Below are 27,771 nucleotides of genomic sequence, written 5' to 3'. Positions count from 1 at the left end.
CATCAACTATTTAACATGCCTATTGAGACAGAATTTTTAACTTGCTATCCTTTTAACAAGCAAGTTGAACATCTCACACCTAATGCAAATAGTTTTAAATTTGGCGAATTATATTAACAATCTCTGTAGTTTGAATTTTGTATTATTTGTTATCTTAAATTTTGAATCTTATTCTAAATAAAGACAATCAAATATATTTTATTTACAAATAATCTATTTTAAAAGTAAAGTCGTCATACAACTTATTTTATATTAGTTAACTTGTATGTTATTTAAAATGATGACTTTTTTTTTAGTGAATAATGCTGAAATTTTATTGGTTATAAAATTTTGTTTGATTTGGTTTTCAGAATCTATTTTCAAAATTTTTTTCTAAGAAACTAAAAGTTAAATTGGTGAAAAAAATTAAAAACACATCATTTTTATATAATTTTATCTTTTGAAAAGTAAAAATATTTTTTTTTTGATATTTATTTTCGTTAAATTAATTTATATTTTTTCAAAAGTCAAATGTAGTGTCACCTTTGATGTCATTATTAAATTAACAAATTCAAAATTAAAACATTTCATCTATCAAATATTTCGATTACATATTAAAAACTTAATAACCATTATTACATAATAATTATAAAAAAATATCTGGTAACAACAAATATAACCATCTATTACATGATAATCATTCAAAAATATCAAGAAAAACAATCACGTATTACATGATTATCATCCAAACACATATTTAAAATTAATTTAATAAAAATGTAAAAATTTTATCATTTTTATATAATTTTATCTTTTGAAAGTAAAAAAACTTTTTAAAAATTCAAAAATAATTTTTTGACATTTGTTTTTGTCAAATTAATTTATATTTTATCAAATTAACAAATTTGTCTCTTAAAATGGAGCAACGGTTTCTTTAATTATCCTTGTTTAAAACGAAATTCAAAATTTAAGATCAAATATATCACAATTAAAATATTAGAGACCAAAATGGCACAAACCTCAAGTTATAAAAACAGTTGGTATAATTTACCCTTTTAAACTTGGAGCCTTAGAGCTACACACATTTCCTGATAAAATCTTATTGGAGTCTCATGAAATAAAGGGTATGTTTGGTTTGTGTTTGAGAGATGTGTTTTAGAGATAAAAAGTACGAAAACATGTTTGGTTTGGTTTTTTTTAAAAGATGTTTTGGAAAATTATTTTGAGATAGAGTTTTGGAAAAAGTGATTGATTTGATGTGTGTGAGAGAGAGATTTGTTTGAAAAACTTGTTTGGTTTACAAGTTTTGGAAAATTTTTTTGGAAAAATTTTTTTGGTTTGGTTATTTTTGAAAACTTATTTGTAGAGAAAATTTCCCAAATTTTTTTCAGAAAATCAAACCAAACGAGCCCAAAATCTCTTGCTAATCAATTAGCAGTTTGACTAGTGTTCTTTTCAAAAGAAATCTCCAGGAAAGTACTACAAAACAAGACATCTCCATGGAAACTCCGTCCCCAATTCCTGCATTTCTATACTATTAGAACTATAAAAAAAAAAAAAAAAAAAGGTAGAGAAAATAATCTCTGCAGCTAGTTCTGGATTTAATCACGAAGTGAAAACAGGTTCACCGCAGAAACTATGCACCGCCAGCTGTGTCCATATCTGCAACCCCATCGACATTCTTGAAAACAACACGTAATTTCCTCAGAGATGATATTTTCCGGTCGCTCTTGCTTGCCATACCAGTCACATGGACAACGTCCTTTGGAATTTTATCCATCAGGTCAAAAAGTGGAAGATCGAGGTTTGATCGTGTCATCTCTTCTAGAACTGGAGGCGCCTGCATGTACAGATTCTTCCCTCGATGTGCAACACTTCCTCGGGATAGAAGAAGCTGAGGGTGCTCTTCGAGTAGATCAATGAACTGGTGCAATACAAAGTAAACTAAGCCGACCATAAATATAAGACAAGGACAGAATTAACTCTCCATTTGTTTCGACAGAACACAGTCAAAGAGAGCAGCAACTCCCACAATAAGATGCATTTTTCGGTGGTAATATGGCACACTACCATTATAAGAATGCTAGAAGAATGTACATGATGAGATCGAAAGAGATGCACCTTCAGCTAACAAAGATTCACATTCCAATCTCACTAAATTATAAGATTTGCTCCGACAAAGCCAATTTAGTGTACATGCAAGTTTTGCAGAACCATTTGCATGCCTAATTATCTGACTATTGATTGCCCCCTGAATGACAGGACGAACTGTAAAAGTGAAGTGAAAACCAGATTTATGAACAAAATACCTTGAAAATCCAGTTTATTCATATTATGTTGGTGCTTGTAATTAATATTTGAGAATCCACACACAAATCTTCCATGAAGAGAGAGGAGAAAGTTATTTTACAAGAATAACTCAACATTGCCAAAAAGTAAATTGAGGTAATTCACATTAGAAATCAAATGTGTAAAAATCATTGGCCAACAGTTTCTTATGCATATTCTCCCCCACTAAAATTAATATTTGTTTGATCCCATTTAACAAGCTATTTCATCAACCAAACAACAAAAAAATTCTCTACAAGCAGAAAACTTGAACTTTGGGTGTACTCACAGAAAAGCACAGTACTTCCACAACAGTACCATGGATTACAGGTGTCAATTAAGAAGCACACAATCACAACATCAACAGTAACAGTGTCATACAATATAGCAATGGTTAGCTGACTTTAGATTGGTTAGCAGCATCAAAAAGTTCCAAACCAAGACTCTGTATACAAAATCCACTTGTCTGGGTTGGTTTTCAGCTTCATACTTATTTTTTTCAATTTCCAGTTATATATTTTTTTCTTCAGGTGCTCAGCCACCTAATCAACTCACAAACAGAACTCATTAGATGTTAGGGATTGGACCATGGATCAAGTTGGTTCAACCAAACCTAGATTTAAACAACTAACCAAAAGAACAAGACAAAAAGAATCAATCCAACTGAACAAATCCTAGGTCAGGTCTCAATTGTCAACCCAAGTCATTAGTCATCCACGACCAAGTTACATCCTAGTCATAGGTCATAACCACAAACCAACATGGGAATGAATAAGAACATATAATTCATAAGAGAAGTGGTAACAAGGGTCATGAGGGAAAAACACCTTTCGTAAAGTAACCGAAGTGTCCAGCTCAACAAGAATGCCAGGACCACATACAAGACAGTCTTTGTCTTTCACAAACTCGGTCACTTTAGTGTGGAGACATTCAACACCATTATACCTGCAACAAATTCATATTGGTAAGCATGCTAACACATATAACCGATGCAAGAGAATTGAAGAGATAGAGCAACATGAGAATTTGTGAGAATTCATATTTTAAATTTGGCTTCCAAAGGGTTTTCAGTCATACTGATTTTCATTAAGTCTAACCTTATCCATTCAATTTACTTTGTCAAAGAACACCGGTGCCCTAGGTTTGCAAAACTAACGAAAATAAGCTAGCTTTAAAAATCACAACAGAAGAAGCAGTCTTAAAGAGACAGCTGCAGGTGCTGCATTTGTTTCTAGGTTGCATGGTGAGGCAATAAAAATGGCCAATTAGAGAAGGCACATCCCTTGCCTTTAAGAAGCTTGAATTAGTATACAAGAAATTAAAACATGGCTAAACTGCTGTGTTGATGTGGTAGTAGTATTCAATGGGATAGAGTGAATGCAAGGTTCCAAATCATTACGTATCCAAATATTGAATAAACGACCGACCGGATAGGAGGGGATAATCCAGATGCTAACGAAGCAAAAAGAAACAAAAGAGACAGGCAATTACTCAACCATTTGTTATTTGTCAGACTGCTTTACCCAGCAAATGCACACTGACTGTACCAAAGCCTTCACAATAGACCATGATATTGATCAACCATATTGGATCCTTAGGGATGTAGCTATGGAAATTGTTGACATTTGTTACTTGAAAAGACATAATAAAATGGTCACTTCATCTAAGGCAAGATTTGCTGAAGTTAATGAATTAAAGGACAATCAGCACGCACGTTAAATAATTGGACAATGTTTTGCTGCATCCAGAGGCAATCTTCAAGGTTTCCAGTGCACATGCAGCTGATATAATTGCATTGGTGGATGCAATAGCAGGTATAATATTTTTCACAACACCCTGTTAACAAGGACAAATATCTTATTCAATTATCACGAAGAAGAAATACCGAGTAAAGTACAATATCAAAGAGCTGAAGCCACTATAACATTCATGTAAAAACACTTCAAATTAACAAATGGTTATAAATAGAACACTGTACTACACCAAAACTATGCATAACAATATCAAGAAACAGAAACAGAATTGAAGTTGGACCAGTATCATGATGCTACCAAATATGGCTGGAAATGCTAAGGCTAAACAATTTAAAAAGATACACATCGAAGGTTAAGAGATAAAAACAAAGAATTTAGCTTAGGACCACCATTCTTCTAATATGAATTCCTGATGTACAATAAAAAAGGACACCAGAGGTCCAGAGCCTAACTGCATAATCATCAAGCAGTCAATTCAAAGGAAAAACTCTTTCGTAGAATTGAGGATACCAGGGTATGTTCACCTGAGTTAAAGAATATGTAACTCCTGGAATGCCAAAAAGCTCTGCTCTCTTGACAGCCTACGGAATATGGGTAGGATAAGTAAAAAGGAACAAAAGAAAGTGTAAAGAGAAAAAACAAAAAAATAAAATGGCGTTATATTAACCTCCGAATAAACCCACTGCATATGTTCAGGGATATCAGGATCAAAAGTTTTTCCACTATGAACCTGCAGTCAAAATGCGAAATGTCATGATGACAAAATTATCCACGAAACACAACTTTAGAAGAGGAGGAAAATGCAATTATGAGCTACCTCATCCCATTTTATTAAATGGGCATATTCGATGCAGTGAGCAGCAGTTCTAGGAGTTTCAGCGAGTGTGCATAAAGGGAACTTCACTTGAGGGGGGAAAAGCCAAATGGTACACTCAAAGCATGGTGTGACCCCAGGAACAATAACCCTAGCGTGGCCCTTGAAGCCTTCAGTTCCACCATCTACCATAGGCTTCACTGTTTCTTCTCGTGGGTTGTCATCAGAATCGTACTCTAAGTTTTAATAAACCAATAAGATTTTAGCCAAGCTAATCACTTTGGCAATATGGATATGTTAGGCACAACTAAGAATTAATACATGCATGGCATAACAGTAACATTAGACAAAAGAACAACGAAACAAATCACATAGAGTGTCAAACATTTACTTAATAATTTAAGATATATTAAAAGCCAAAACTATGGCCAGATAGACTCCAAATATGCTGGCAATCAAAGTCAATGTCTATGAGGATCACATGGCAAAAAATTTTGGATAAAAGTTCAACAATAAGTAGTTTTTCAAATTTAGAATACTCTGTAAACAAGTTTTACCCTTAAGATCTTTGGTAATGTTTTATTGCACATAATGCATACATGAAATGTTATTTTTTCATTATCATAAAGACCAGTGGATTACAGTTTGATGCAGTGCAGGGTTCATAAAATTGTGATCACAAGAAAAAGTTATAAAAATAAAAAATAAAAAAAGTTGGAGCATGATAACAAATGGAGGAAACTATGGCTATAACAAAACAAGTTTTAATCTAATAAGCAACATTAACTGGGGGGCACAAATCATCAAAACAAGGCTCCACAGAAGGTTGGGGGAACAAATCAACAGCAAATTTAGGTCCAGGCAGTCTAATTGAATAAAAACATGTCATGAATAAAAAAAATTCAATAATCAATGAAACAGAAAATCATATTACTTATAAAATGCCACATTAGAAGATAACATAAAACATATACCTAAAAAACCACAAGCCACAGCATTTATGTAGCTCCGAGCCTCAATAGAATCAAGCCCAAGAACAATAATATTGAAGTCATTGTAAAAGTCAAGCTCTTTGTCCTCAATACGGCAAAAATGTGGTACAATATTCACACCAGCAACTCTTTCCATGACACGTTTTGCTGCTACCTCAGCCTTGGGCTTTCCAACATCTTGAAGCCTATAAAGGCAAGATCATTACTAAGAAACAGTTAGTTAAAAGAAATAGAATACATTGCGAAAATTGACAAGGAAAGTTTAACCAAAAGAAATTTTTTAATTTAACAGTATCCTCAACAGCGTTGAATGTCAAATAAGGTAAAACCCTAAACAAATTTTATACATAGAGAATGATGCAAATGATTGATCAAAATAGACGCCAGAATCAATATGCACTTACTGCCAAACATCTCCAATATGTCATTGCAATAAATCATGATAATTATGAATCATGTCTAGTTTTCACTCAAACATATCCTTATGCTGTAACTGGAATTACTTCCATTATGAGTTGGCCAACCAGATGTGTTAACTGCTCCACATTCTTCATTGATGTCACTTGGATGCCTGCAGATTAACTCAGGGCGAGATCGTAATGCACCAAAATCACGAATCATCTCACAGCCCCAGTCCATTTTTCTTCTAAACCTCACCAGTCACCACAATCAACACAACAACTGAAATTTTTTCCTGAAATCAGTAACTGTAAAATCTGCAAAAGCAATCTCTTCAAGTATGCATCTCTACGTCTGAAAATTGCAGAAGTATGCCTATTTCCTCTCTTTTTTTTTCTTTTTTTTTTGATAAATAAATCGCCTATTTCCTCTCTTTAAAACACCGCATATAAGACATGGAGAACCCTACATTCTCCTACACATGCAACCTCCATCTTAACAGCCCCATAAGTCCACCACCGACTGACCGCAGCATACCCCAACGTATTCCAAAATTATTGAACATGTCCCAAAGATCTATAGCAATGTTATGGTGTTAACACAAAAAAATTTGCCACTTCTTTTGCCCTCTTATGCATACAAAACCTATTGGGAAGCACCTCCTGTAATGGCCCAAATTGTCTATAGACCTCCACAGCTGCACTGTAAGAAAACAAAATTGTAACAACCCTCATACTGTTTACTGATTGATTACCGTTAATCACCGATTACTGTTAAACGGAACTGATAATGACTGATAACTGACTGATAAATGAACTGACTAAAGTACTGAAACGACTGACTGAAAATTTGAAATTGGAATCTGAATTAACTGAGTATATGTTAGTTAATTGCATTCTATCTGTTTGATTGTCTGATTATCTGTTCATGTTTACATGTTTAAACTGCTAATTGAAGGCCTTATCGGCGGCCGAATTAGAAACCGATTGATGTTCCGTGACCCTCATAATTAATGTGATTTTATGGTATATTTATCTAAAAACTGATTAGGTATGATTAAATTAGATTAAAACAAGCCAATTAAAGAGTTTGCCATATTTACCATTTTGCCACTATCTCATATACACACACTTGAGCCTTATACTTGAATCAAAACACATTTGCTCAGCCATTTTCTTGTCCTTAACCGACCAAGAGAGGGAGAGGGAGAGAAATTGAGTTCTACCTTGAAAATTGCTTGAAATTGTTTGAGAATTGAAGTGTATTTGCACATTTGAGCTCCCTCACTCCTAATTCTACAAGACTAAGGTAGGACATCTATCTTCTTGTTGCTGTTCTTGAGTTCATTCTTGCATGATTCATGTTAATTTGTAGAGCTAAGTCATGATTTGGTCCATAAATGATGGATTGAAGATCATTTCTTGCATGCATGTTGGTATTGTCGCATTTTGAGGTTGATTACATGGACATTGGTACATGCATGCTCATATTGTTGTTATAGACCATGTTTCCAACTGATTTGAAAAGAAATGAGCTCATTTGAACAAGCTTTGAAGTTTTGATTTGGTCTAAATCCATGCATGTTTGCATGTTCTTCATATTTTTGAAAATGGGTTTGAATGTGGTTTTAATTGACTCACATTTGGGGCTTGAATTCATAAATTGAGCTTTGAAACTTGTTATACATTGAATTCAATGATGTTTTCCAGAATTTGGGCCCAAGAGGTCGAGTTTGGAGTGGTTGAATGCTTGGTTTGAGCTTGGGAGGCAAATCTGGAAATTCCAGATTTGGCTTCCTCGCTCGAGCGAAGGATTCCCCGCTCGAGCGAGCACCTTTGTCCAGGGCTCCGCTCGAGCGACCATCGAGCGACGATCGCGCGTAAAATTTCAGCATCCAGTACTTTTACTGTTTTGCAGACCGCTCGAGCGAAGGATTCCTCGCTCGAGCGAAGCCTTTGATTTTGGACTTACGCTCGAGCGTAGAAAGTCTCGCTCGAGCGAGGCTCTTATTTTCAGCAAACCTTGCAAAATATTTTCTAAGTGTATTTCTGCATCCTCATCCCATCCTAGGCATTCTTAGGCCTAGTTTAAGGCATCTTGATGAGGATATCATTGTAGAACACACCAAGGCAAATTAGGGATTAAGTTATGAAATTTCCCAACTGTGTAGCTTAGTGTGTTCAACCTGTGAACTGTGTAGGGTTGGCAACTGGGGAGACACGCTCTAGCATACTGTAGCCCAGAACTCTGTGAGTAACAATTGTGTAAAGATATGTTCAACTGATTATCTTTTGAATACTGAACTGAACTGTTTACTGAACTGGTATTATTTACTGAATGAATGTATGTCCTTTATTTCTGAACTGTACTGTGGCATCCTTAGTATCTACGGTTTACTGTTACTGTTACTGTCACAGAGATCTCTGTCGGTTTCCTTGTGGAACCACTACTGTTTACTGACTGATGGCCATCATTACTGTTCGGTCTTTTAAGACCTACTGTTACTGTTATGCTAATGGATGTACCACATATGACTGTTTACTGTACTGAACAACTGAATGACTGATTGAAATGAACTGTTTTTATACTGTAAGGACATTCATTCTTAACCTCTTTACATATTGTGTTATTCACTGGGCTTTAGCTCACTGCTCATATATATATGTAGGTGTACAGGCACCAGACCGCAGCTAGACGCGTCAGGGTTACTCCAGTTTTGTCAAGCCAGCCTTTGTGCCTCACTGCGAGGTTCCGAGCCTACTGTTAAGGCTTAGGGGTGTTTTAGAATTTCCCCCTTTTTGTACTGTTTCACTGTTTTGTATAGACTGACTGTTTACTGTACTGTTATACAGGGATTAGGTCCCTGTACTGTGTGACTGTTAATTTTGTATACTGTGTTGTACATACGGAATGTTTTCTGTACTGTTATGTGGGGTTGAGTCCCTAGTTAAATGGATGTGAATATTGTGTATACTGTTCTGTACTGTTTTAGTATAATGTATGAAAAGCCTTTTTGCATACAGACTGTCACAGCTCAATGGACACTATTTATTTACTGTATTGGCTTCCGCCAGGCCCTGTACTCTGTTTCACTGTATTACTGTTCAGCAGGCCTTCGGTAATCTCGGATTACTGGCCGGTTACGGTGCTAAACCCATAGGGCCGGGTTTGGGTCGTGACAGAGTGGTATCAGAGCGATACTTACCACGAGTTATACCGCACACACGTGTCCAAATGAGCTATAGGGTGTCCTAGAAAAGTCATTAGGGCATCTCATGAGCATGATAAGTGTGTGATTACGTTATGACTGAATATCTGCTAATGTGTTAAACTGTTAAACAAATGACTGCTTATGTTTAAAAACTGTTATAACTGCTTATAGTGAAATGGACAATGCAAATGAACCTGAGTCCTCATCTACTGAGGCAAGAATGGAAAGAATGGAAAGAATGATAGAACTGATAACTGCTAGACTTGAACAACAACAGAACCAACCGCCCCCACCTCCTCCTCCTCCGGTACAGCCGGAACCTAATGCGAATGCGGATGATGGGGATATTATTGCTCTTACCCAGAAGTTCAGCAAAATGAAACCGCCATCCTTTCAGGGAGGCCTTGAACCGCTAAAAGCTGAAGCTTGGGTTCTGGAAACAGAGAAATTATTTGAAGTGTTTCCGTGCTCAGAAGCGAACAAAGTACTGTTAGCTACCTTCACCCTACAAGAAGAGGCTAGAAGGTGGTGGATGTTAATCCGCGAAACAAACATTGTTATGACTTGGGCTCAGTTCAAGGAGTCCTTCTTTGAAAAGTACTTCCCTCAGTGTGTTAGGGATAGGAAAGTAACTGAGTTTGAACAACTGAAGCAGGGCACAATGTCCGTTGCAGAATACGAGACGAAATTTACTGAACTTGCCCGTTATGCACCGCACATGGTGGATACTGAATATAAGAAGGCCAGAAAATTTGAAGGTGGCCTTAATGTGGCAATACTTGACCGGATAAATGTTTTGAAACTACCAACTTTTGTGGGTGTTCTCGACCGGGCATTGATGGCCGAGTCAAACATTGCAGCAGTGAAACAATCTGAGACACCAACAACTGAATGGCATGGTAAAAGGCAGGGTTTCAAATTTAAGAAAGGCAAGCACAACCCAGCCAACAAGAAACAGAATACGGGGACAACAACTAGCCTCAGTCAAGGGAGTGGATTCATACCACCCTGTCCTGAGTGTGGCAAGAAGCACAAGGGAGTCTGCTACAGAATATCTGGAGCCTGTTACAGGTGTGGCAAGGTGGGCCACATGGTTAAAGACTGCCCCTTTGCTCCACAAGCCAGTGGTAAAGCTGCACCAAGCGCAGCAGCATCAAATGCTCCACCAAAGCCGAACCCCAGAGTTACGGGGAAAGAGCCTGTGAGGCAAGGCCGAGTGTTCGCACTAGTACCGGGAGATGTGCAGAATACCGAGACCGTTGTGTCAGGTATTCTCTCTATCTGTACTCAAAATGCATATGTACTGATTGATTCGGGGTCTACGCATTCATATGTATCGCATGCCTTTTCACGAAAATTGGATAGACCCTTAGAACCCATGAACTATCTGCTAGCCGTATCATCACCCGTAGGGGGATCCATGACATGTGCCTATATGTACCCCGCATGTGAAATTATTGTCGGGGATATGCATCTGTTTATTGATTTACTGCCACTGAACATTGATCATTTTGACGTAATATTGGGGATGGATTGGTTACAAAAATATCATGCCACTATTGACTGTGTGACCAAGCAAGTTGTTTTCCGTCCACCTGGTTTGCCTGAATTTGTGTTTAATGGGAGTGGAGTAGTACCTCCTCCGTATTTGATTTCGTCAGTGAAAGCTGTTAAATTAATTAGAAAGGGGTGTAAAGGATATCTGTGTTCTGTACTGACTGTGTCTACTGATGATAGTGTTAAAACTGATGTGAATTGTATTCCTATAGTCAGGGAATTTCCGGATGTTTTTCCAGATAATCTTCCAGGAGATTTGACTGATAGGGAGATTGAATTTACCGTTGATGTGATTCCCGGAACACAACCAGTTTCTAAAGCCCCTTACAGAATGGCTCCAACTGAACTGAAGGAACTGAAAGTGCAATTGCAAGAACTGTTAGATAAAAAGTTCATCAGACCTAGCACTTCGCCATGGGGTGCTCCTGTTTTGTTTGTCAAGAAGAAAGATGGCTCACTGAGACTGTGCATTGACTACCGTGAACTGAATAAGGTAACTGTAAAGAACAAATACCCTTTGCCACGCATTGATGATTTATTTGATCAGTTACAGGGTGCACAAGTGTTTTCTAAGATTGATCTCAGATCGGGGTATCACCAACTGAAGGTTAAACCGGAAGACATTGATAAAACTGCTTTTAGAACGAGGTATGGACATTATGAATTTCTAGTTATGCCTTTTGGAGTCACGAATGCACCAGCTGCTTTTATGGACCTCATGAACAGAATTTTTAAACCATACCTTGATGACTTTATTGTTGTATTTATCGATGACATATTGATTTACTCCAAAAGTATAGAACAACATGAACATCATCTGAGACTTGCCCTACAAACCTTAAGGGAACAGAAACTGTATGCTAAACTGTCTAAATGTGAATTTTGGCTTGACCATGTTATGTTTTTGGGGCATGTTGTTAGCAAAGATGGAATTTCTGTTGATCCGCAGAAAATTGAAGCTGTGGTGAACTGGCCTAGACCAACAAATGTGACTGAAGTCCGAAGCTTTTTGGGATTGGCTGGATATTACAGAAGATTTGTCAAAGATTTCTCCAAAATTGCCCTACCATTGACTCAGTTAACTCAAAAGGGGACATCATTTGACTGGACCGACCAAAGAGAATCCGCTTTCCAGGAGTTGAAAACTCGACTTGTGACTGCACCAGTTTTGACTTTACCCTCAGGTACGGATGGTTATACTGTATTTAGTGATGCTTCTCATAAGGGTTTGGGATGTGTTTTAATGCAGAATGGGAAGGTTATAGCTTATGCTTCCCGACAACTGAGACCACATGAAAAGAATTACCCGACCCATGATCTGGAACTTGCTGCAGTAGTATTTGCACTGAAAATTTGGCGTCACTACCTGTACGGGGTAACATGTGAAGTATATACCGACCACAAGAGCTTGAAGTATTTCTTCACACAGAAAGAACTGAATATGAGACAGCGGAGATGGCTAGAACTGATAAAGGATTACGACCTACAGATCTTGTACCACCCAGGAAAAGCCAATACCGTTGCCGATGCATTGAGCCGGAAATCGATTGGAAACTTAGCATGTTTGCTTACAGGACAGAAAGAGTTGCTTTGTGACCTTGAAAAATCTGAAATTGAAATTGTTTTACGGGAACAAGGTGGAACCTTAGCTGCTATTTCTGCTCAACCGGCACTGATGGAGGAAATTAAAGAGAAGCAGCAACTGGATGACTTCTTGAAGAAGATCATCGAAGAAAGAGAATCTAAACCGAGACCGGGATTCAAATTTGAGAATAATGTACTGAAATTTCAAAAAAGACTGTGTGTACCAAATGATACTGAACTGAAAAGAAGAGTTCTGCAAGAAGGCCACAATTCGAAATTGTCTATCCATCCGGGGAATACGAAAATGTACCAAGATCTGAAACAGAATTTCTGGTGGCCGGGAATGAAGAAAGAGATTGCTGATTTTGTATCCAAATGTCTTCATTGCCAACAGGTCAAAGCTGAACATCAACGACCTGCCGGACTATTGCAACCCTTACCCATACCAGAGTGGAAATGGGAGCATATCACGATGGATTTTGTCGTTGGTTTACCTCGCTCCAGAAAAGGTATGGATTCAATTTGGGTTATTGTTGATAGACTAACCAAATCTGCTCACTTCTTACCTGTCAAGACAATCTATAATGCGGACAAATTGGCTGTCATCTATATTGATGAAATTGTTAGACTGCATGGAGTGCCTGTGTCTATTGTTTCTGACAGGGATTCGAAGTTTACATCGAGGTTTTGGCAAAGCCTACAAACTGCACTGGGTACTGAACTGAGACTGAGTAGTGCCTATCATCCTCAGACAGATGGCCAATCAGAAAGGACCATCCAAACTCTGGAGGATTTACTGAGAATGTGTGTCCTTGATTTTCAGGGAGACTGGGAAAGTCATCTGCCATTAGTTGAATTCGCCTACAACAACAGCTACCATTCGAGTATTGGAATGGCGCCTTTTGAGGCATTGTATGGCAGAAAATGTAGATCTCCAATTTGCTGGGCAGAAGTTGGAGATGGGCCTTTGCTTGGGCCCGAGATTGTGTGTGAAACAACTGAAAAAGTGAAACTAATACAGCATAGACTGAAAACTGCACAGAGTAGACAGAAAAGTTATGCAGATGTCAGAAGACGGGACAGAGAGTATGAAGTGGGTGATCACGTTTTTGTGAAAGTGACACCAATGAAAGGCCAGACTCGTTTTGGAGTCAAAGGCAAGTTAGCGCCAAGATACGTCGGACCATATGAGATTATTGAGAAAATCAATCCGGTGGCGTATCAAGTTGCGCTCCCTCCTGAAATGGAACACATGCATAATGTTTTCCACATTTCTATGTTAAGAGATTATCTCCGGGATCCCTTCCATGTAATAGAGCCTACCCACGTGGCGTTGAGTGATGACTACACTTACGAGGAACGGCCTATACAGATTGTAAACTGACGGATCAAGAAACTGAGGAACAAAGAGATCCCGCTAGTGAAAGTTGACTGGCAGAACCACGGTGGCGTGTATGCCACTTGGGAAAGGGAAGATGACATGGCTAAACGATATCCTGAACTGTTTCCACTGAATCCTGTTTTCTTCCAGAATGAAGGTAACTCGAGTTTAGAGGACTAAACTCTTTATAAGGAGGGGAGACTGTAACAACCCTCATACTGTTTACTGATTGATTACCGTTAATCACCGATTACTGTTAAACGGAACTGATAATGACTGATAACTGACTGATAAATGAACTGACTAAAGTACTGAAACGACTGACTGAAAATTTGAAATTGGAATCTGAATTAACTGAGTATATGTTAGTTAATTGCATTCTATCTGTTTGATTGTCTGATTATCTGTTCATGTTTACATGTTTAAACTGCTAATTGAAGGCCTTATCGGCGGCCGAATTAGAAACCGATTGATGTTCCGTGACCCTCATAATTAATGTGATTTTATGGTATATTTATCTAAAAACTGATTAGGTATGATTAAATTAGATTAAAACAAGCCAATTAAAGAGTTTGCCATATTTACCATTTTGCCACTATCTCATATACACACACTTGAGCCTTATACTTGAATCAAAACACATTTGCTCAGCCATTTTCTTGTCCTTAACCGACCAAGAGAGGGAGAGGGAGAGAAATTGAGTTCTACCTTGAAAATTGCTTGAAATTGTTTGAGAATTGAAGTGTATTTGCACATTTGAGCTCCCTCACTCCTAATTCTACAAGACTAAGGTAGGACATCTATCTTCTTGTTGCTGTTCTTGAGTTCATTCTTGCATGATTCATGTTAATTTGTAGAGCTAAGTCATGATTTGGTCCATAAATGATGGATTGAAGATCATTTCTTGCATGCATGTTGGTATTGTCGCATTTTGAGGTTGATTACATGGACATTGGTACATGCATGCTCATATTGTTGTTATAGACCATGTTTCCAACTGATTTGAAAAGAAATGAGCTCATTTGAACAAGCTTTGAAGTTTTGATTTGGTCTAAATCCATGCATGTTTGCATGTTCTTCATATTTTTGAAAATGGGTTTGAATGTGGTTTTAATTGACTCACATTTGGGGCTTGAATTCATAAATTGAGCTTTGAAACTTGTTATACATTGAATTCAATGATGTTTTCCAGAATTTGGGCCCAAGAGGTCGAGTTTGGAGTGGTTGAATGCTTGGTTTGAGCTTGGGAGGCAAATCTGGAAATTCCAGATTTGGCTTCCTCGCTCGAGCGAAGGATTCCCCGCTCGAGCGAGCACCTTTGTCCAGGGCTCCGCTCGAGCGACCATCGAGCGACGATCGCGCGTAAAATTTCAGCATCCAGTACTTTTACTGTTTTGCAGACCGCTCGAGCGAAGGATTCCTCGCTCGAGCGAAGCCTTTGATTTTGGACTTACGCTCGAGCGTAGAAAGTCTCGCTCGAGCGAGGCTCTTATTTTCAGCAAACCTTGCAAAATATTTTCTAAGTGTATTTCTGCATCCTCATCCCATCCTAGGCATTCTTAGGCCTAGTTTAAGGCATCTTGATGAGGATATCATTGTAGAACACACCAAGGCAAATTAGGGATTAAGTTATGAAATTTCCCAACTGTGTAGCTTAGTGTGTTCAACCTGTGAACTGTGTAGGGTTGGCAACTGGGGAGACACGCTCTAGCATACTGTAGCCCAGAACTCTGTGAGTAACAATTGTGTAAAGATATGTTCAACTGATTATCTTTTGAATACTGAACTGAACTGTTTACTGAACTGGTATTATTTACTGAATGAATGTATGTCCTTTATTTCTGAACTGTACTGTGGCATCCTTAGTATCTACGGTTTACTGTTACTGTTACTGTCACAGAGATCTCTGTCGGTTTCCTTGTGGAACCACTACTGTTTACTGACTGATGGCCATCATTACTGTTCGGTCTTTTAAGACCTACTGTTACTGTTATGCTAATGGATGTACCACATATGACTGTTTACTGTACTGAACAACTGAATGACTGATTGAAATGAACTGTTTTTATACTGTAAGGACATTCATTCTTAACCTCTTTACATATTGTGTTATTCACTGGGCTTTAGCTCACTGCTCATATATATATGTAGGTGTACAGGCACCAGACCGCAGCTAGACGCGTCAGGGTTACTCCAGTTTTGTCAAGCCAGCCTTTGTGCCTCACTGCGAGGTTCCGAGCCTACTGTTAAGGCTTAGGGGTGTTTTAGAATTTCCCCCTTTTTGTACTGTTTCACTGTTTTGTATAGACTGACTGTTTACTGTACTGTTATACAGGGATTAGGTCCCTGTACTGTGTGACTGTTAATTTTGTATACTGTGTTGTACATACGGAATGTTTTCTGTACTGTTATGTGGGGTTGAGTCCCTAGTTAAATGGATGTGAATATTGTGTATACTGTTCTGTACTGTTTTAGTATAATGTATGAAAAGCCTTTTTGCATACAGACTGTCACAGCTCAATGGACACTATTTATTTACTGTATTGGCTTCCGCCAGGCCCTGTACTCTGTTTCACTGTATTACTGTTCAGCAGGCCTTCGGTAATCTCGGATTACTGGCCGGTTACGGTGCTAAACCCATAGGACCGGGTTTGGGTCGTGACAAAAATATATCTTGGAAGGCACTTAACATGCAAAATTCACTTTCCATATTAAAAATAAAAAATAAAAAAAAATTCTCCCCCACGTACCACCGATCTCACCCCCAACCAGCCATTATTTCTTGCCCTTCTTTGAAGGACATCCTCTCACTGTCTGCATAATAGGGGCATCATAATGCACCACACAATCCCACTAAAACCATCTTTATCCAAGCATTCTTAAACGATCTCCAGATGGACCAGAACCCTCAACAGTGTTACGCTTCAGCTACTAACCATCAGATTTTACACTTCAAGGAAAGCAAGAAAGCTCTAAGATTTAGTAAAAGTGTTCTCCTTTGAGCTCCACTTATGAGGTTGGCATTTGATGCAATCTGTGGATTCTCATGATCTCATCCATGGTTGCACTGCTTTTGGTTCCTGGGCCCCATAAGATCTTATCAAATATTTAGCATATAAAGAGTATGTAAGGCATGGTAGACTACTGCTGTGACCATAAAAGCCACACCTTATAAAATTCACTAAAATTGTTTGCTTTCTTAATTTAAAAAGTTAATTTTGGGTCCCTCGCTATCCCTAATACTATGACAACTATATCACTATTTAAAAATAGTATTCTGAATTATAATGCTCACTCCGGTACCAAATTTTATGTGAGAGCATCCTGGTAATTAGATTGACACCAATATTTCGACAATCTGATCATGACATGGATAACTATCAATCTCATGCAACAACATAGTGTTCAGAAATTAACCCATGGGGAAAAAATTTGGTTTAAGCACCTCAGATGAGCTCATGAAGACCATTCCACCCTGATTACTCCATTGATATTCAATTCAACCCTAGCACTAAATGTGGTTTGGCAATAGATAAATGTGCCTACACATATATACATCATGTACATACATACAGATAGATACATAAACAGAAATTTATATAGAATCAATAAATGGATAGAAAGGAAAGATGAGGAAATCAAATAGGGAGTGTATGACCTGAAGAGAAATTGGCGATTGAGATTGGAGACCTCGATTCGGTCCATGTCAATGACTTCCAGGTTCCGAAACCCCGACAAAGCCAAGTCCTTGAGTAGCTCACAGCCCAATCCACCGGCTCCAACCACCAACACTTTCGCATATTCTTGAAGATCGTCTCTCAACTACGCAAAAACACCAAAACAAATATGAAAATCCATTTGTCTCTAACGCCGACCAAGTGTTTGTGAAAATTCTTCAGAGAGAAAAAAGAGTGTGTGTGTGTGTGTGTGTGTGTGTGTGTGTGTGTGTGTGTGAGAGAGAGAGAGAGAGAGAGTACTTCGGGGCCTGGTTCGAAGTTAGGGCCGACGAGATGGCCAGGCCTGAGGAGGAGCTTGTCCAGGTCTCTGGATCTGCTAACTTGCGCCGTTGAGTCCGCCATTGGAAGAACACTCACAGATTTCACTGAAACTCGCACACGCACCAGTATTTACACAAAAGGACTGTATTGGGCTAGTGGTAGCTTAATCCTTACGCTTGGGGTGTTCATGTCTTAACCTTCGCACCCCTCCTCTCTAGAATTTTTTTTACTTTTAAAGATAAATTACAAATAGACCTTTTAAGATTTGATTAAAATACGAATCGTATTTTTTTAAATTATATTTGTCATTGAGGTTTTTACTTTCATAACAAATCGTCCATTTTACTAATAAATTATCAAGTCAATTAATAGTTTTTAATGTTAAAAATATATTTCAATTAATAATTTAGATAATTTTATTATTGTCTAGGAGAGCAATTATAAATTTTATTTTTTTAGTTAATTTTATTAAAAAAAAATTTCTAATAAATGAGTATTTATAATTTTTCAAATTACAAAAAAATAATTTATATTTTAAACAAATCTCATAAATATGTTTATAATTCACCCCATTTTTAAAACGTAAATCAGCAGTGGACCTCACATTTCTTTGTAAATAATTAATTAAGGTCATATATAGTTCTTTGTTAAAGATATTATGAGTGATTTAATTTACTAAATGTAAAATTTTGGCTACAATTTTGTTTTTAAGAAAGAATTTCATAAAAATACGAATAAAAAAAGTATAATATTACGTCCAGTTTTAATTGATACACATAATTCATCAGTAACTACGTGTGTTTATACTCCTTAACGGAAAAAAAAATAAAATAATATAAAATAAAATATAAAATAAAAAATTCTTCAAAAAATGCGAAAAATTTCTATTGCTGCCTCAAGAATGGGATAATTACACAAATCAAATCAATCATTAACAATCTTATTAAAGCTCTCATTTTCTTGTATTTTTTTTCACCCAAAAAAATATATATATTTATTCACACGGATCACTTTTCATTCTAAATTCATTTTATTTATTCCTAAATTAATACCTTATATCTTCCTTTTACAAAAAAAAAAATAATTTTCATATAATTTTAGCCTCCGTTTGGGAAGTGGGTTGGCTTTTTGACTTTTTTGCTATTTTAAGCCTGGGGCTAAAAAACCTGGTTTGGGAAGGGCTTTTTGACTTTTTTGACTTTTATTGTGAGAGAGGAGTGTAATGATTATGGGTTGGATTTGATGTTTTTGTTTTTTGTGGTTAAAATAGCATATTTTATTTTTTGTGGTTATTTTAGCCCATAACCCACCAAAACCAACTTCTCAAACTATGCCTAAGTGACAAATATTTTTTGAAAATTTGTGATATTTTTCTTAGGATAGTGATTCTCTATATTTGTGCATGAGACTGCCTCGTTTGGGAACAGACTAATTTATTAGTTTTTTGACTATTTGGTTAAAATATGAGTTAAAAAAATTAGTATATTTTAGATAACTTTTTGACTTTTTACGAAAAGATGTGCAAAAAGTAGAGAGAATAGACAATATTTGACTTTTTGGTATAAGTTGTTGGCTTTTTAACTTTTTAGCTAAATCAGCATGTTGCCAAAGAACTTAAACATCATGCTTGAAAAGAATACCCCTCTCAATTAAGGGGTTGTTTGGGGTGTCCTAAATAAGTGTACTTTTTGTCTTTTTGGACTAAAAAATTGAGGAAGAAAATATGGATATTTGGGTTAACTTTTTGACTTTTTATGAAAAAATGTGTAATAAAAAATTGTAAAAATTGATTTGTAGGGAAAAATTACGATTGGGAGTTGTGCAGCTTTGAGTAGCTTTTTAGCTTTTTAGCTTTTGCAATATGCCAAACTTGGCCTAAATAAAGGGTAAATTACAAACACCCTAAAATTTATTTAAATTATAAATTATTCCTTATAATTCTAAAAATTACATTATACCTCCTAAAGTTTATAATTTCATAACAAATAGGTCATTTTATTAATAAATCATCAAGTTAATTACTCTCTCCATTCCAAAATATTAGTCCCTTATTCCATCTTTTATTGTCTAAAAATATTAGTCCCTCTTCAGAAATCAAGTACAAAAATAATATAAATTTCCTATTTTTTCCTTCTTTTAAATTAATAAATAATATAAAAAGTACAATTATGACATTGATATTCTCAAAAAATATACTATCAAAAGGGTAATTTTGGAAAATCAACTTTTTTAAAGTGCAATAATTGTACTACCAAAAAAAGTTAGATTCTCCAAAAAAGACCTTTATTTTGGAACAGAAGGAGTAATAATTTTTAATAATGTTAAAATTTTATTTCAATTAATAATTCAGATGATTTTATTATTGTATATGTGAACAATTAAAAAATTTATTTTTTAATTAATTCTGTTAAATAAAAAATTCTGATAGGAAAGTATTTATAATTTTCTAAATCACAGAAGGTAATTCGTATTTTTAGCAAATCTTAGAGTGTATTTGTAATTTATCATTAAATAAACAACCAGTCACGTAACATCCAAGCTCTCGCCAAAACGTTCAGGACACACAACAATATGCCTCATTTTAGTTGGCATTGTGAAAAAAAAAAAAAAAAAAAAAAAAAAATTCCTGTTTTTCAAACATTCATCACACACCATGCCAATACAAAATTTACGAAGTCAGCTTAAATTGAAGTGCTCATGTAAGTCATATTCCACTGTATAGTCCCATATATAAGCATCACATTTATCAGTGATACAAGTTATAAATATACAATCAAAATTTGCTACATGAGTACTTGTTCTGAAGCACATCTATATACCACCCTATATTCCAAAGAATCATATTCCAAAGAATTTCCTATATCCTATACCAATAATCCCAAACTTTCCCCTAAATCTGGCCTCCTTTATGATCAACAACCAAAATCTGACCAATATACCGGATCCTGCAGAACCTGATCTATTGAAAAAACCCTTCAAACTCGAGAGCTTCTCGACCCCTAGTTGATATGTTCTAAAAAAACTCATTTTCCTCCTCTCTTCTCCTTTTTCAAGTTGGCAAATAAAGAAGGTGCTTGTACCCGGAGTGTAGATGAATTCCAAATCTGAGCAGACTCATGCTTCAGAAACAAAGCGTAAAGTAGCTCATTCCATGCATCGGGGACTCCAGGAAGACACCAATGGCTGCAATCCTGTCTATGGAGAGGAGCAGGTCCGGCCACATAGTATAGCGATGAATGCCCATCTTTCCTTCGCGAAGTCATAATTGTTACATTTAATATATCCAATGTATGTAAATTTGAAGTGTTTGAATGAGCTGATAATACATCGACAAATATGCTATACCGGGCCCAAGTTTGGGGAGGTACCAATGAGGACCCTAGCTCGGGTAGTGTTTCCAAGTGACAACTTCCCCCGGATCTCCAATCTCCACCTCTGAATATTCCACATTAACATTTGTTAAGTTCCTCAAACCATAGGCAAGTTTTTAAATCAATAGATTTTGGCAGGCTTAAGAGATATAAATAAAAATAGCATAATATCAAAACTTAATGAAATTTCACTTTTTAGTAAACCAACCTGAAATGCACGGGGGCATATGTGCGGAAAAGAACTTGGGTCTTGCTCGTATTCACTTCACGGTGTATCCAGTCTACCACGGTATCTAAGGACTTCCTGTACGCACTGTCAATTTTCATCTCCATCTTTACCTCTGCCCCTTCTTGAAAGTAATTACCCCTGATCATTATGTTCAAATCTTTAAGATCCGTATAGAGGTACATATTGTTTACGATCAACATGACTCTAAATTCTTCCAATAATTAACATAATATTTCATCCCTTTCTTCATTGCAAGAGCATACACAAAAATTGACAGAAAATATGTTCATGAAGATAATTTATGAGTCAAAATTTGATAAAAGCAATGGTAGCCCAATCAGTGCATCCAACACATTCCCATCAAACCACTCTCCAACCATAATCTATAGTTCAATGCGATTTGCTTAGTTGATTATACATAAAAATACAATCTTGGCCCAAAACTATGGGCATATCTTAGTCCTCTTCATATAGTACTTTGCCCCGAGATTAAACATAACTTGGGTGTTAATTTCAAGTCAATTTGACTGCAAAGAAAGTCATGTTACAACTATCTACTAATAAGAAGAGGAAAGAAAAGGGTATTCTCCAAAAGTAAGGCTGTCAACAACATAATCTTATAATACATCATTACCCTAAATTTCACATGATCTAACCTTGTATCTGTCCATTTCACTGCTACCAGATAGATAGTCATTTGTATTTGGCCTTTGATATTGAAAGTTGCTCGCCATCGAAAAGTTAGGATGATATCTGAGGCCATTCATGACATAATATTTGTTTTTTTTCAGCCATTGCCAAAGCACCATGATTCACATAATTCAAAATCTTCTAATAGTTTCCCAATTCAAAACTTCATGCTAAAAAATATAAGCAATAAAGGCGATATTAAAGCATTTCAAAAAAATCAAATTACCCTCTTATGGTCTTCTCATAATTCCACCAATGCCCCGTGTTGAAGATCAGCACATCAGCGTCTCTCCATGTCGAAGAGCTCCAATCCATCTGATCTAATTTCACGGTAGTCCTTATTTTTGGTGGAGACCCAGCAGGAGGTCTGCTCTGCAGCACAAGAAACGGAGCCCTGTAGTACTCAACTGTGCAGTTATAATCTGCAAACTTGAACACTAAGAACCCTTTGTGCTTCGTGATTGGGCTGCCATTCACTTCATAGATGGAATCCTTGCGAGGAACTGCAGAGGAGAGCATGCACAGGAGGGACTCCCATTGGTTTCTCCCAATTGAGTCCCCAACAAATACTAGCCTCTTGTTCCTCAATTTCTCCAACATCATTTTTGCATCAAATCTGTTTTTATAAGGGATCATAAAACATACTGAGTAATAATTTTTGTGAGTTCTGCCCATTAGACTGAAATAGTTCAAGTTATGAGCAATCTATGAAAGGTTGACACTTGAAAATAGGTTATGTAGCCATGTCAGACAAGTATGGGGCACAGGCACGGCAAGGATCCGTGCCCAACACACCACATGTTGTTTCCATTTTTAATAATTTTGTTCAATGGACACAACAAAGACACGGACAGACAAGCTTTGAGACGGAAAGGGGTCTTATTTCAAATTTTCAAAACTAATTTCAAGGGTCATATTATAATATTTGGGAACATGAATATCGAATTTAAAAAATATATAGAACTCATAAAACTATTGACAATGCAACACAGATCTGCTCATAGTTATGAAGTTGAGAGATTGACTTCTAATGATTCCAAGAGCCCTAACTTGGAGCCTCAACACAACACGAGTGTAGTCTCTAATCACACTTAGTATTAACGTTTGTTGTTTATGGATAAAATATTTATATACTTAGTAAATAGATTTTCAGTTAAAAAAAATTTGTCGCATGTAAATCATTTACGTGTCCATGCTTCATATTAGTGCAAGACGATAAAGGGAAGTGAACAAACTATCCCTAATGCTATGTTTGGTTGGGAGATTTGAGAAGGGATTTGAAAAAGGAATTGGAAAAGGTGTGTGAAATTAGGTGAAATGTAAGTATATTTTATTCACATTTCACGTTCTTTTTCCATTTTTCTTTCCAAATCTTTCTCCAAATCCCCCAACCAAACACGGCGTAAGATTACCCAAACTCAACATTGTTTTACTACCATCTTATAAGGTCAGCAATTTTAAATATCTAAGAAGCAAAGAGTATATTTCACCAACAAAATTCAAGAAATAATCAATGCAAAAATTAATAAATAGTAGAGCTAATGACAAACAGAATTTATGAAAATGAAGTCTGTCTTCATTGCTTTGCTTCACCTATAGCATTATTATGTTTTAGTTCACGGGGGGGAAAATACCAATTGAAACAAAGAAACAAACAAAAAAAAAAAGGACAAAGAGCACAAAACCAAAGGACAAATATCATTAATTATTTACACAACAAAGGCACTCGTGATCCAATTCGACTACTTTCATTTAGAGGTGGACATGTGCTAAATGACCTGTTAAATTTATCTGAATTTGTCCATGATTTATAAGTATGGAATTATAATTTAGGGTCGTGTTGGATAAATATTTTAGGCTTGATTATAATGTGGGTCGAATTTAGAAAGTGTGTTTCAAGCCCAACATCACTCTCACCACCCACAAATTATTGTATTATATATATATATATATACATTTATGTATTTATTAATATGTTTCATTTTGTTTACCTTTAATTTTTGTTATAAACATAAATTATTTATTATAGTCATGTAAAATAATTGGTTAAAAAATTTAAACCACTAACCTACAATAGAAAAATATATATATATTTATACTAAATAGTATTAAGTCATATGGGCAAGTTCGAATTTTTTTTATTTTTTTGTTTTACTTCTAGAGGGGCTTGGGAATAATTATAGGCCCGATTTCGAGCCAGATTGATTCTGAAAACTACTTAGGAGAGGTCGATTATTGGACTGTACCATTAAATTTTTTATTTCACAATTAAAATAAAATTTACTTAAAGAAAACAGCAATGATTCATCCCCTTTTTTCTCCATCCCGACCCCCTCTCCCTCTCATTGGTTACCTTTTCTTTTTCTTTTTCTTTTTTTTCCTGCTCCTCTAATCACCACCCGTCACGTGGCAAACGGGTGAGGGATGACTCCAAAAGGGGTGCCAAGCATTATTCTATTCTAAAGAAAAATATAGCAGTTAATGAAAGCTGCTATAACGAGAAACTAAAAGAACTGATCACTGTGACGGCACAGTAATTTACTGAACCATGCCAAATTTGGTATAGGAGTTGTGTATATGCTTCTTCAAGTCAATTTAAAGACTGAAACCTTCTTCCTTCTTCCAAATTTTCTCAGCAACCAAACACTATTTACCAGGAAAACGCAAACAATGGAAAAACAAAGATAAAGGATGAACCTGGGCAAGTCACAAGCTTTGGGCTGCCAACGCCACTTGGTGTAAAACAAATCAGGCCGTCCATTCTCAGAACACCTAAACCCATCATCCAAAAACCTACAATCTCTGGATTGGTACAATGGGTAGCTCTCATCCCAGACCCAATCACCTTCAAACACGTCACACCCACTACCCATTTCACTCAAAAACTCAGTCTTTGGATCCTCTCCGGACCCAGACCCATTAAATCTCAGCCACACAAACCTGTCGGATTGTGTTGAGATTCGGAGACCTTTGGGCACAGCTCTGTAATCCAAGTAAAAAAAGCAGCATATGAAACAGAGTGTGAGGAGAAAGAAACCCAGAACGCCCAGAGAGGGCTCGAACAGTCTCAAGCGCTTGAATTTGTTGAGGAAATCGAAGTGGGGCATTGTTTCGAAGTCTGGATGAGATGGGTTCTTAGACATTTGGGGTTGGAAATGAAATTGGGGATGTGGGGGCTTAGAGAGTGAGACAGAGAAGAAAAAGTGGAGGAGGAGAGAGAAACAGGGGAGAGGTGTGGTGTGCAAGCAAAACAACATTCATGGCGAATTGGGTTGGGTCTGAATCGATTTTTGCTTTTTGGGCTTTTGGTTTTTTTGTTTTGCTTGGTGTGTGAGACAGATGGGTGTTGAGAAAGCAAAGTAGCATTCATGAAGAGAAAAAGAGAAAGAAATGTACACTATCTTCCATTGATGACAGAGAGGGTTGGATGAGTGGAATGATGAATTTGCAAACTATTTGAGAAGGAGAATTAAAATTTGAAATCTAGAAAAAGAATCTGGACGTGGGGCGAACGTGTTGGTTAACAGAATGGTCACTCACAATATATTACTCCCATTGTCCCTTTCATTTTAGGAAGTTTAATTTTTTGTAAGTAGAGTAATTATTATATGAAAAATACTTCGGACTCACTGGGTGCCAGGGCCGGCTGTGATTGGCCCAACAAAAATTATTATTATTATTATTATTTTTAGCTAATGAGAGGTTAACACGTCAGTGGGGGTGTCACTGGAGGTCACCCCCACGGGGTCGGAAGCATCACTCTTATTATATTTTAAAAATATTATTAATTTTCTAAAATTATCTTTTGACTTTTTTTTAAATATTAATTATCATAATTAATGAATTTTAAAAAATGACATAATAAGAAATTTATGTTATATATGGCTAAATTGTGTTCCTTTTGATCCTACTGAGTTTTTGTTTGATTGACAAGTCTATGTGAGGTGGGATTGCTTACAGATAAGTCTTTTTTTGAATGTAGATGGTTGTGTGCTGGATGAATATGCCCCCACATAATTTATAGAGATGTTCTGCTTTATTTTTGATAAGTGTAATCCTACGTTTTGTGGAATCAGAGGGGTGAAAATTCATTTATAAAGTTTTTCCAATCCAACAATACTGCAGTTAACGTGAACACCACAATATTCATGTGACCATTACAATATTCGAATAAAAGCATAACGTGAACCTAATAGTCCAACAGTGCTTTAGTTGATTGTAACGTGAACATTACAACATTCGAATAAAAGCACAACGTGAACCCAACAATGAACAACATCAAGATCGTCAAACCCCACACAACATGAAACAACGAGCCTCTGATCTATACAATGCCCAACAATGAACAACATCGTGAACCCAACAATGAACAACAACAACGTGAACCCAACAATGAACAACATCGTGAAATATTACCTCAATTTGTACAATGCCCAAAATTGCAATGTTTCAATCATCGAACCCCACACAGCGTGAAACGAGCCTCCGATTGACGGGTGAGCCAGAATCTCAATCTACGGTGCCCATCCGATGCGAACTCTTCCTCTGTCAGAAGTCCGGCAGTACAGCATCGAGATCGTTGGAGGCCCAATTGGGTTTTCTCAGAGCCCATAAAAATGGCAATTCCGATGACTCTACCCCGAAGGCTATCTCGTAAGCTTTGTCTCTGTTAAGTTTACACTCACTTCCGAATCCAACGAACACCAAGGATTTGGGTTTCTCTTCATCCAGCCAATTGAAGATCTTACTCCCCGAGCCGTCATGTGCGGCGACAATTCGGGTTTTGTTTGGTTTTTCCGACGGAAGAAACCCAGTGGGAATCACCGGCTTACCGATCATCTTCCTAAACAAATCGAAGTACTCACCTTCGATGTTCAAAGTTACCAAAAGTGGATAATCGTAACAAAACTTAGGGTTCGTGCCGCCTTTTACCATTGATTTATCTTTTCCAAATGGGGATGATTGCCCATCTGTAAAGATGAATGTAAAAAGCAAGTTGGATTTGTGGGTTGGTGGGTTGAGTCACGTGACAACACACTCCCCAACGTGACATAACCCCACTCACTCCATCTATTTCATGTCCCACATCATGCGCCTGTAACCCATACCGTCCAAAAAGAGTACTATTACCTTTTTTTTGGGACGTGAATCTCACACACACCCCTTCCCATAAATACACGCGGGCTTACAAACTCAAATTAACACCTCAATGGCAAAATAGTAAACAAACAATCCTAAAGACTAATTGGTTTAAAAGAAAACAATTAGAACCACATGATCTACAAGATGACAAAATGGGATTTACTGGTCAATTCTCCTATTTTAATTCTTATTTTTAAAAAATAAATTAATATTTCGAGTAATAAATAGTGAAATTATGGACTAATATTTTGAAACATAGGGAGTATATAAAATTATAATAATTCTCTTGCAAATGCTATAAAAATTAGATACAAAGCTAAACACAAATAAATAAGAGTTTAT

At 36.5% G+C, this 27,771-nt stretch overlaps 3 protein-coding genes across 3 annotated transcripts; all 3 read right to left on the bottom strand.

Moving 5' to 3' along the window:
- Positions 1–1,391: 1,391 nt before the first annotated feature.
- On the bottom strand, positions 1,392–18,207 carry ECR1 (E1 C-terminal related 1). Its single transcript, XM_082872847.1, has 9 exons — positions 17,977–18,207; positions 17,658–17,821; positions 5,850–6,052; positions 4,879–5,111; positions 4,729–4,791; positions 4,586–4,642; positions 4,022–4,143; positions 3,135–3,252; positions 1,392–1,903 (listed from the first exon to the last, which is right to left on the bottom strand). Exons 1-9 carry the CDS (start codon positions 18,076–18,078, stop codon positions 1,616–1,618), a joined length of 1,350 nt encoding a protein of 449 aa, XP_082728973.1. The 5' UTR covers positions 18,079–18,207; the 3' UTR covers positions 1,392–1,615.
- A 2,457-nt stretch (positions 18,208–20,664) lies between these two features.
- Positions 20,665–25,780, bottom strand: LOC114316178 (protein trichome birefringence-like 11). The gene is made up of 4 exons (XM_028262838.2): positions 24,985–25,780; positions 22,514–22,903; positions 21,577–21,735; positions 20,665–21,432 (listed from the first exon to the last, which is right to left on the bottom strand). The coding sequence occupies exons 1-4, from the start codon at positions 25,542–25,544 to the stop codon at positions 21,021–21,023; spliced, it is 1,521 nt and encodes a 506-aa protein (XP_028118639.2). The 5' UTR covers positions 25,545–25,780; the 3' UTR covers positions 20,665–21,020.
- Positions 25,781–26,835: 1,055 nt separating this feature from the next.
- LOC145793913 (putative UDP-rhamnose:rhamnosyltransferase 1) lies at positions 26,836–27,222 on the bottom strand. Its single transcript, XM_082876811.1, has one exon. It carries the CDS (start codon positions 27,220–27,222, stop codon positions 26,836–26,838), a length of 387 nt encoding a protein of 128 aa, XP_082732937.1.
- Positions 27,223–27,771: the final 549 nt, after the last annotated feature.

Source organism: Camellia sinensis, chromosome 6 (genome assembly GCF_055761805.1).
Source record: "Camellia sinensis isolate YWXY chromosome 6, ASM5576180v1, whole genome shotgun sequence".
Lineage (NCBI taxonomy): Eukaryota > Viridiplantae > Streptophyta > Magnoliopsida > Ericales > Theaceae > Camellia > Camellia sinensis.
Note: the sequence above shows the minus strand (reverse complement) of the source record. Positions and strands in the feature narration are given on the sequence as shown.

Excerpts from the sequence above, each read along its gene's own strand:
- LOC114316178 (XM_028262838.2), bottom strand. The coding sequence starts at position 25,544 with ATGTTGTTTTGCTTGCACACCACACCTCTCCCCTGTTTCTCTCTCCTC. Across the intron at positions 21,736-22,513 it reads TATGAGAAGACCATAAGAGG|GGGTAATTACTTTCAAGAAG; the intron begins GTAATTTGATTT and ends CATAATGATCAG. Across the intron at positions 21,433-21,576 it reads TATGCCCCCGTGCATTTCAG|AGGTGGAGATTGGAGATCCG; the intron begins GTTGGTTTACTA and ends TGGAATATTCAG.
- LOC145793913 (XM_082876811.1), bottom strand. The coding sequence starts at position 27,222 with ATGGTAAAAGGCGGCACGAACCCTAAGTTTTGTTACGATTATCCACTT.
- ECR1 (XM_082872847.1), bottom strand. The coding sequence starts at position 18,078 with ATGGCGGACTCAACGGCGCAAGTTAGCAGATCCAGAGACCTGGACAAG. Across the intron at positions 17,822-17,976 it reads ACTTCGAACCAGGCCCCGAA|TTGAGAGACGATCTTCAAGA; the intron begins GTACTCTCTCTC and ends GTTTTTGCGTAG. Across the intron at positions 4,643-4,728 it reads TGCAGTGGGTTTATTCGGAG|GCTGTCAAGAGAGCAGAGCT; the intron begins GTTAATATAACG and ends CATATTCCGTAG.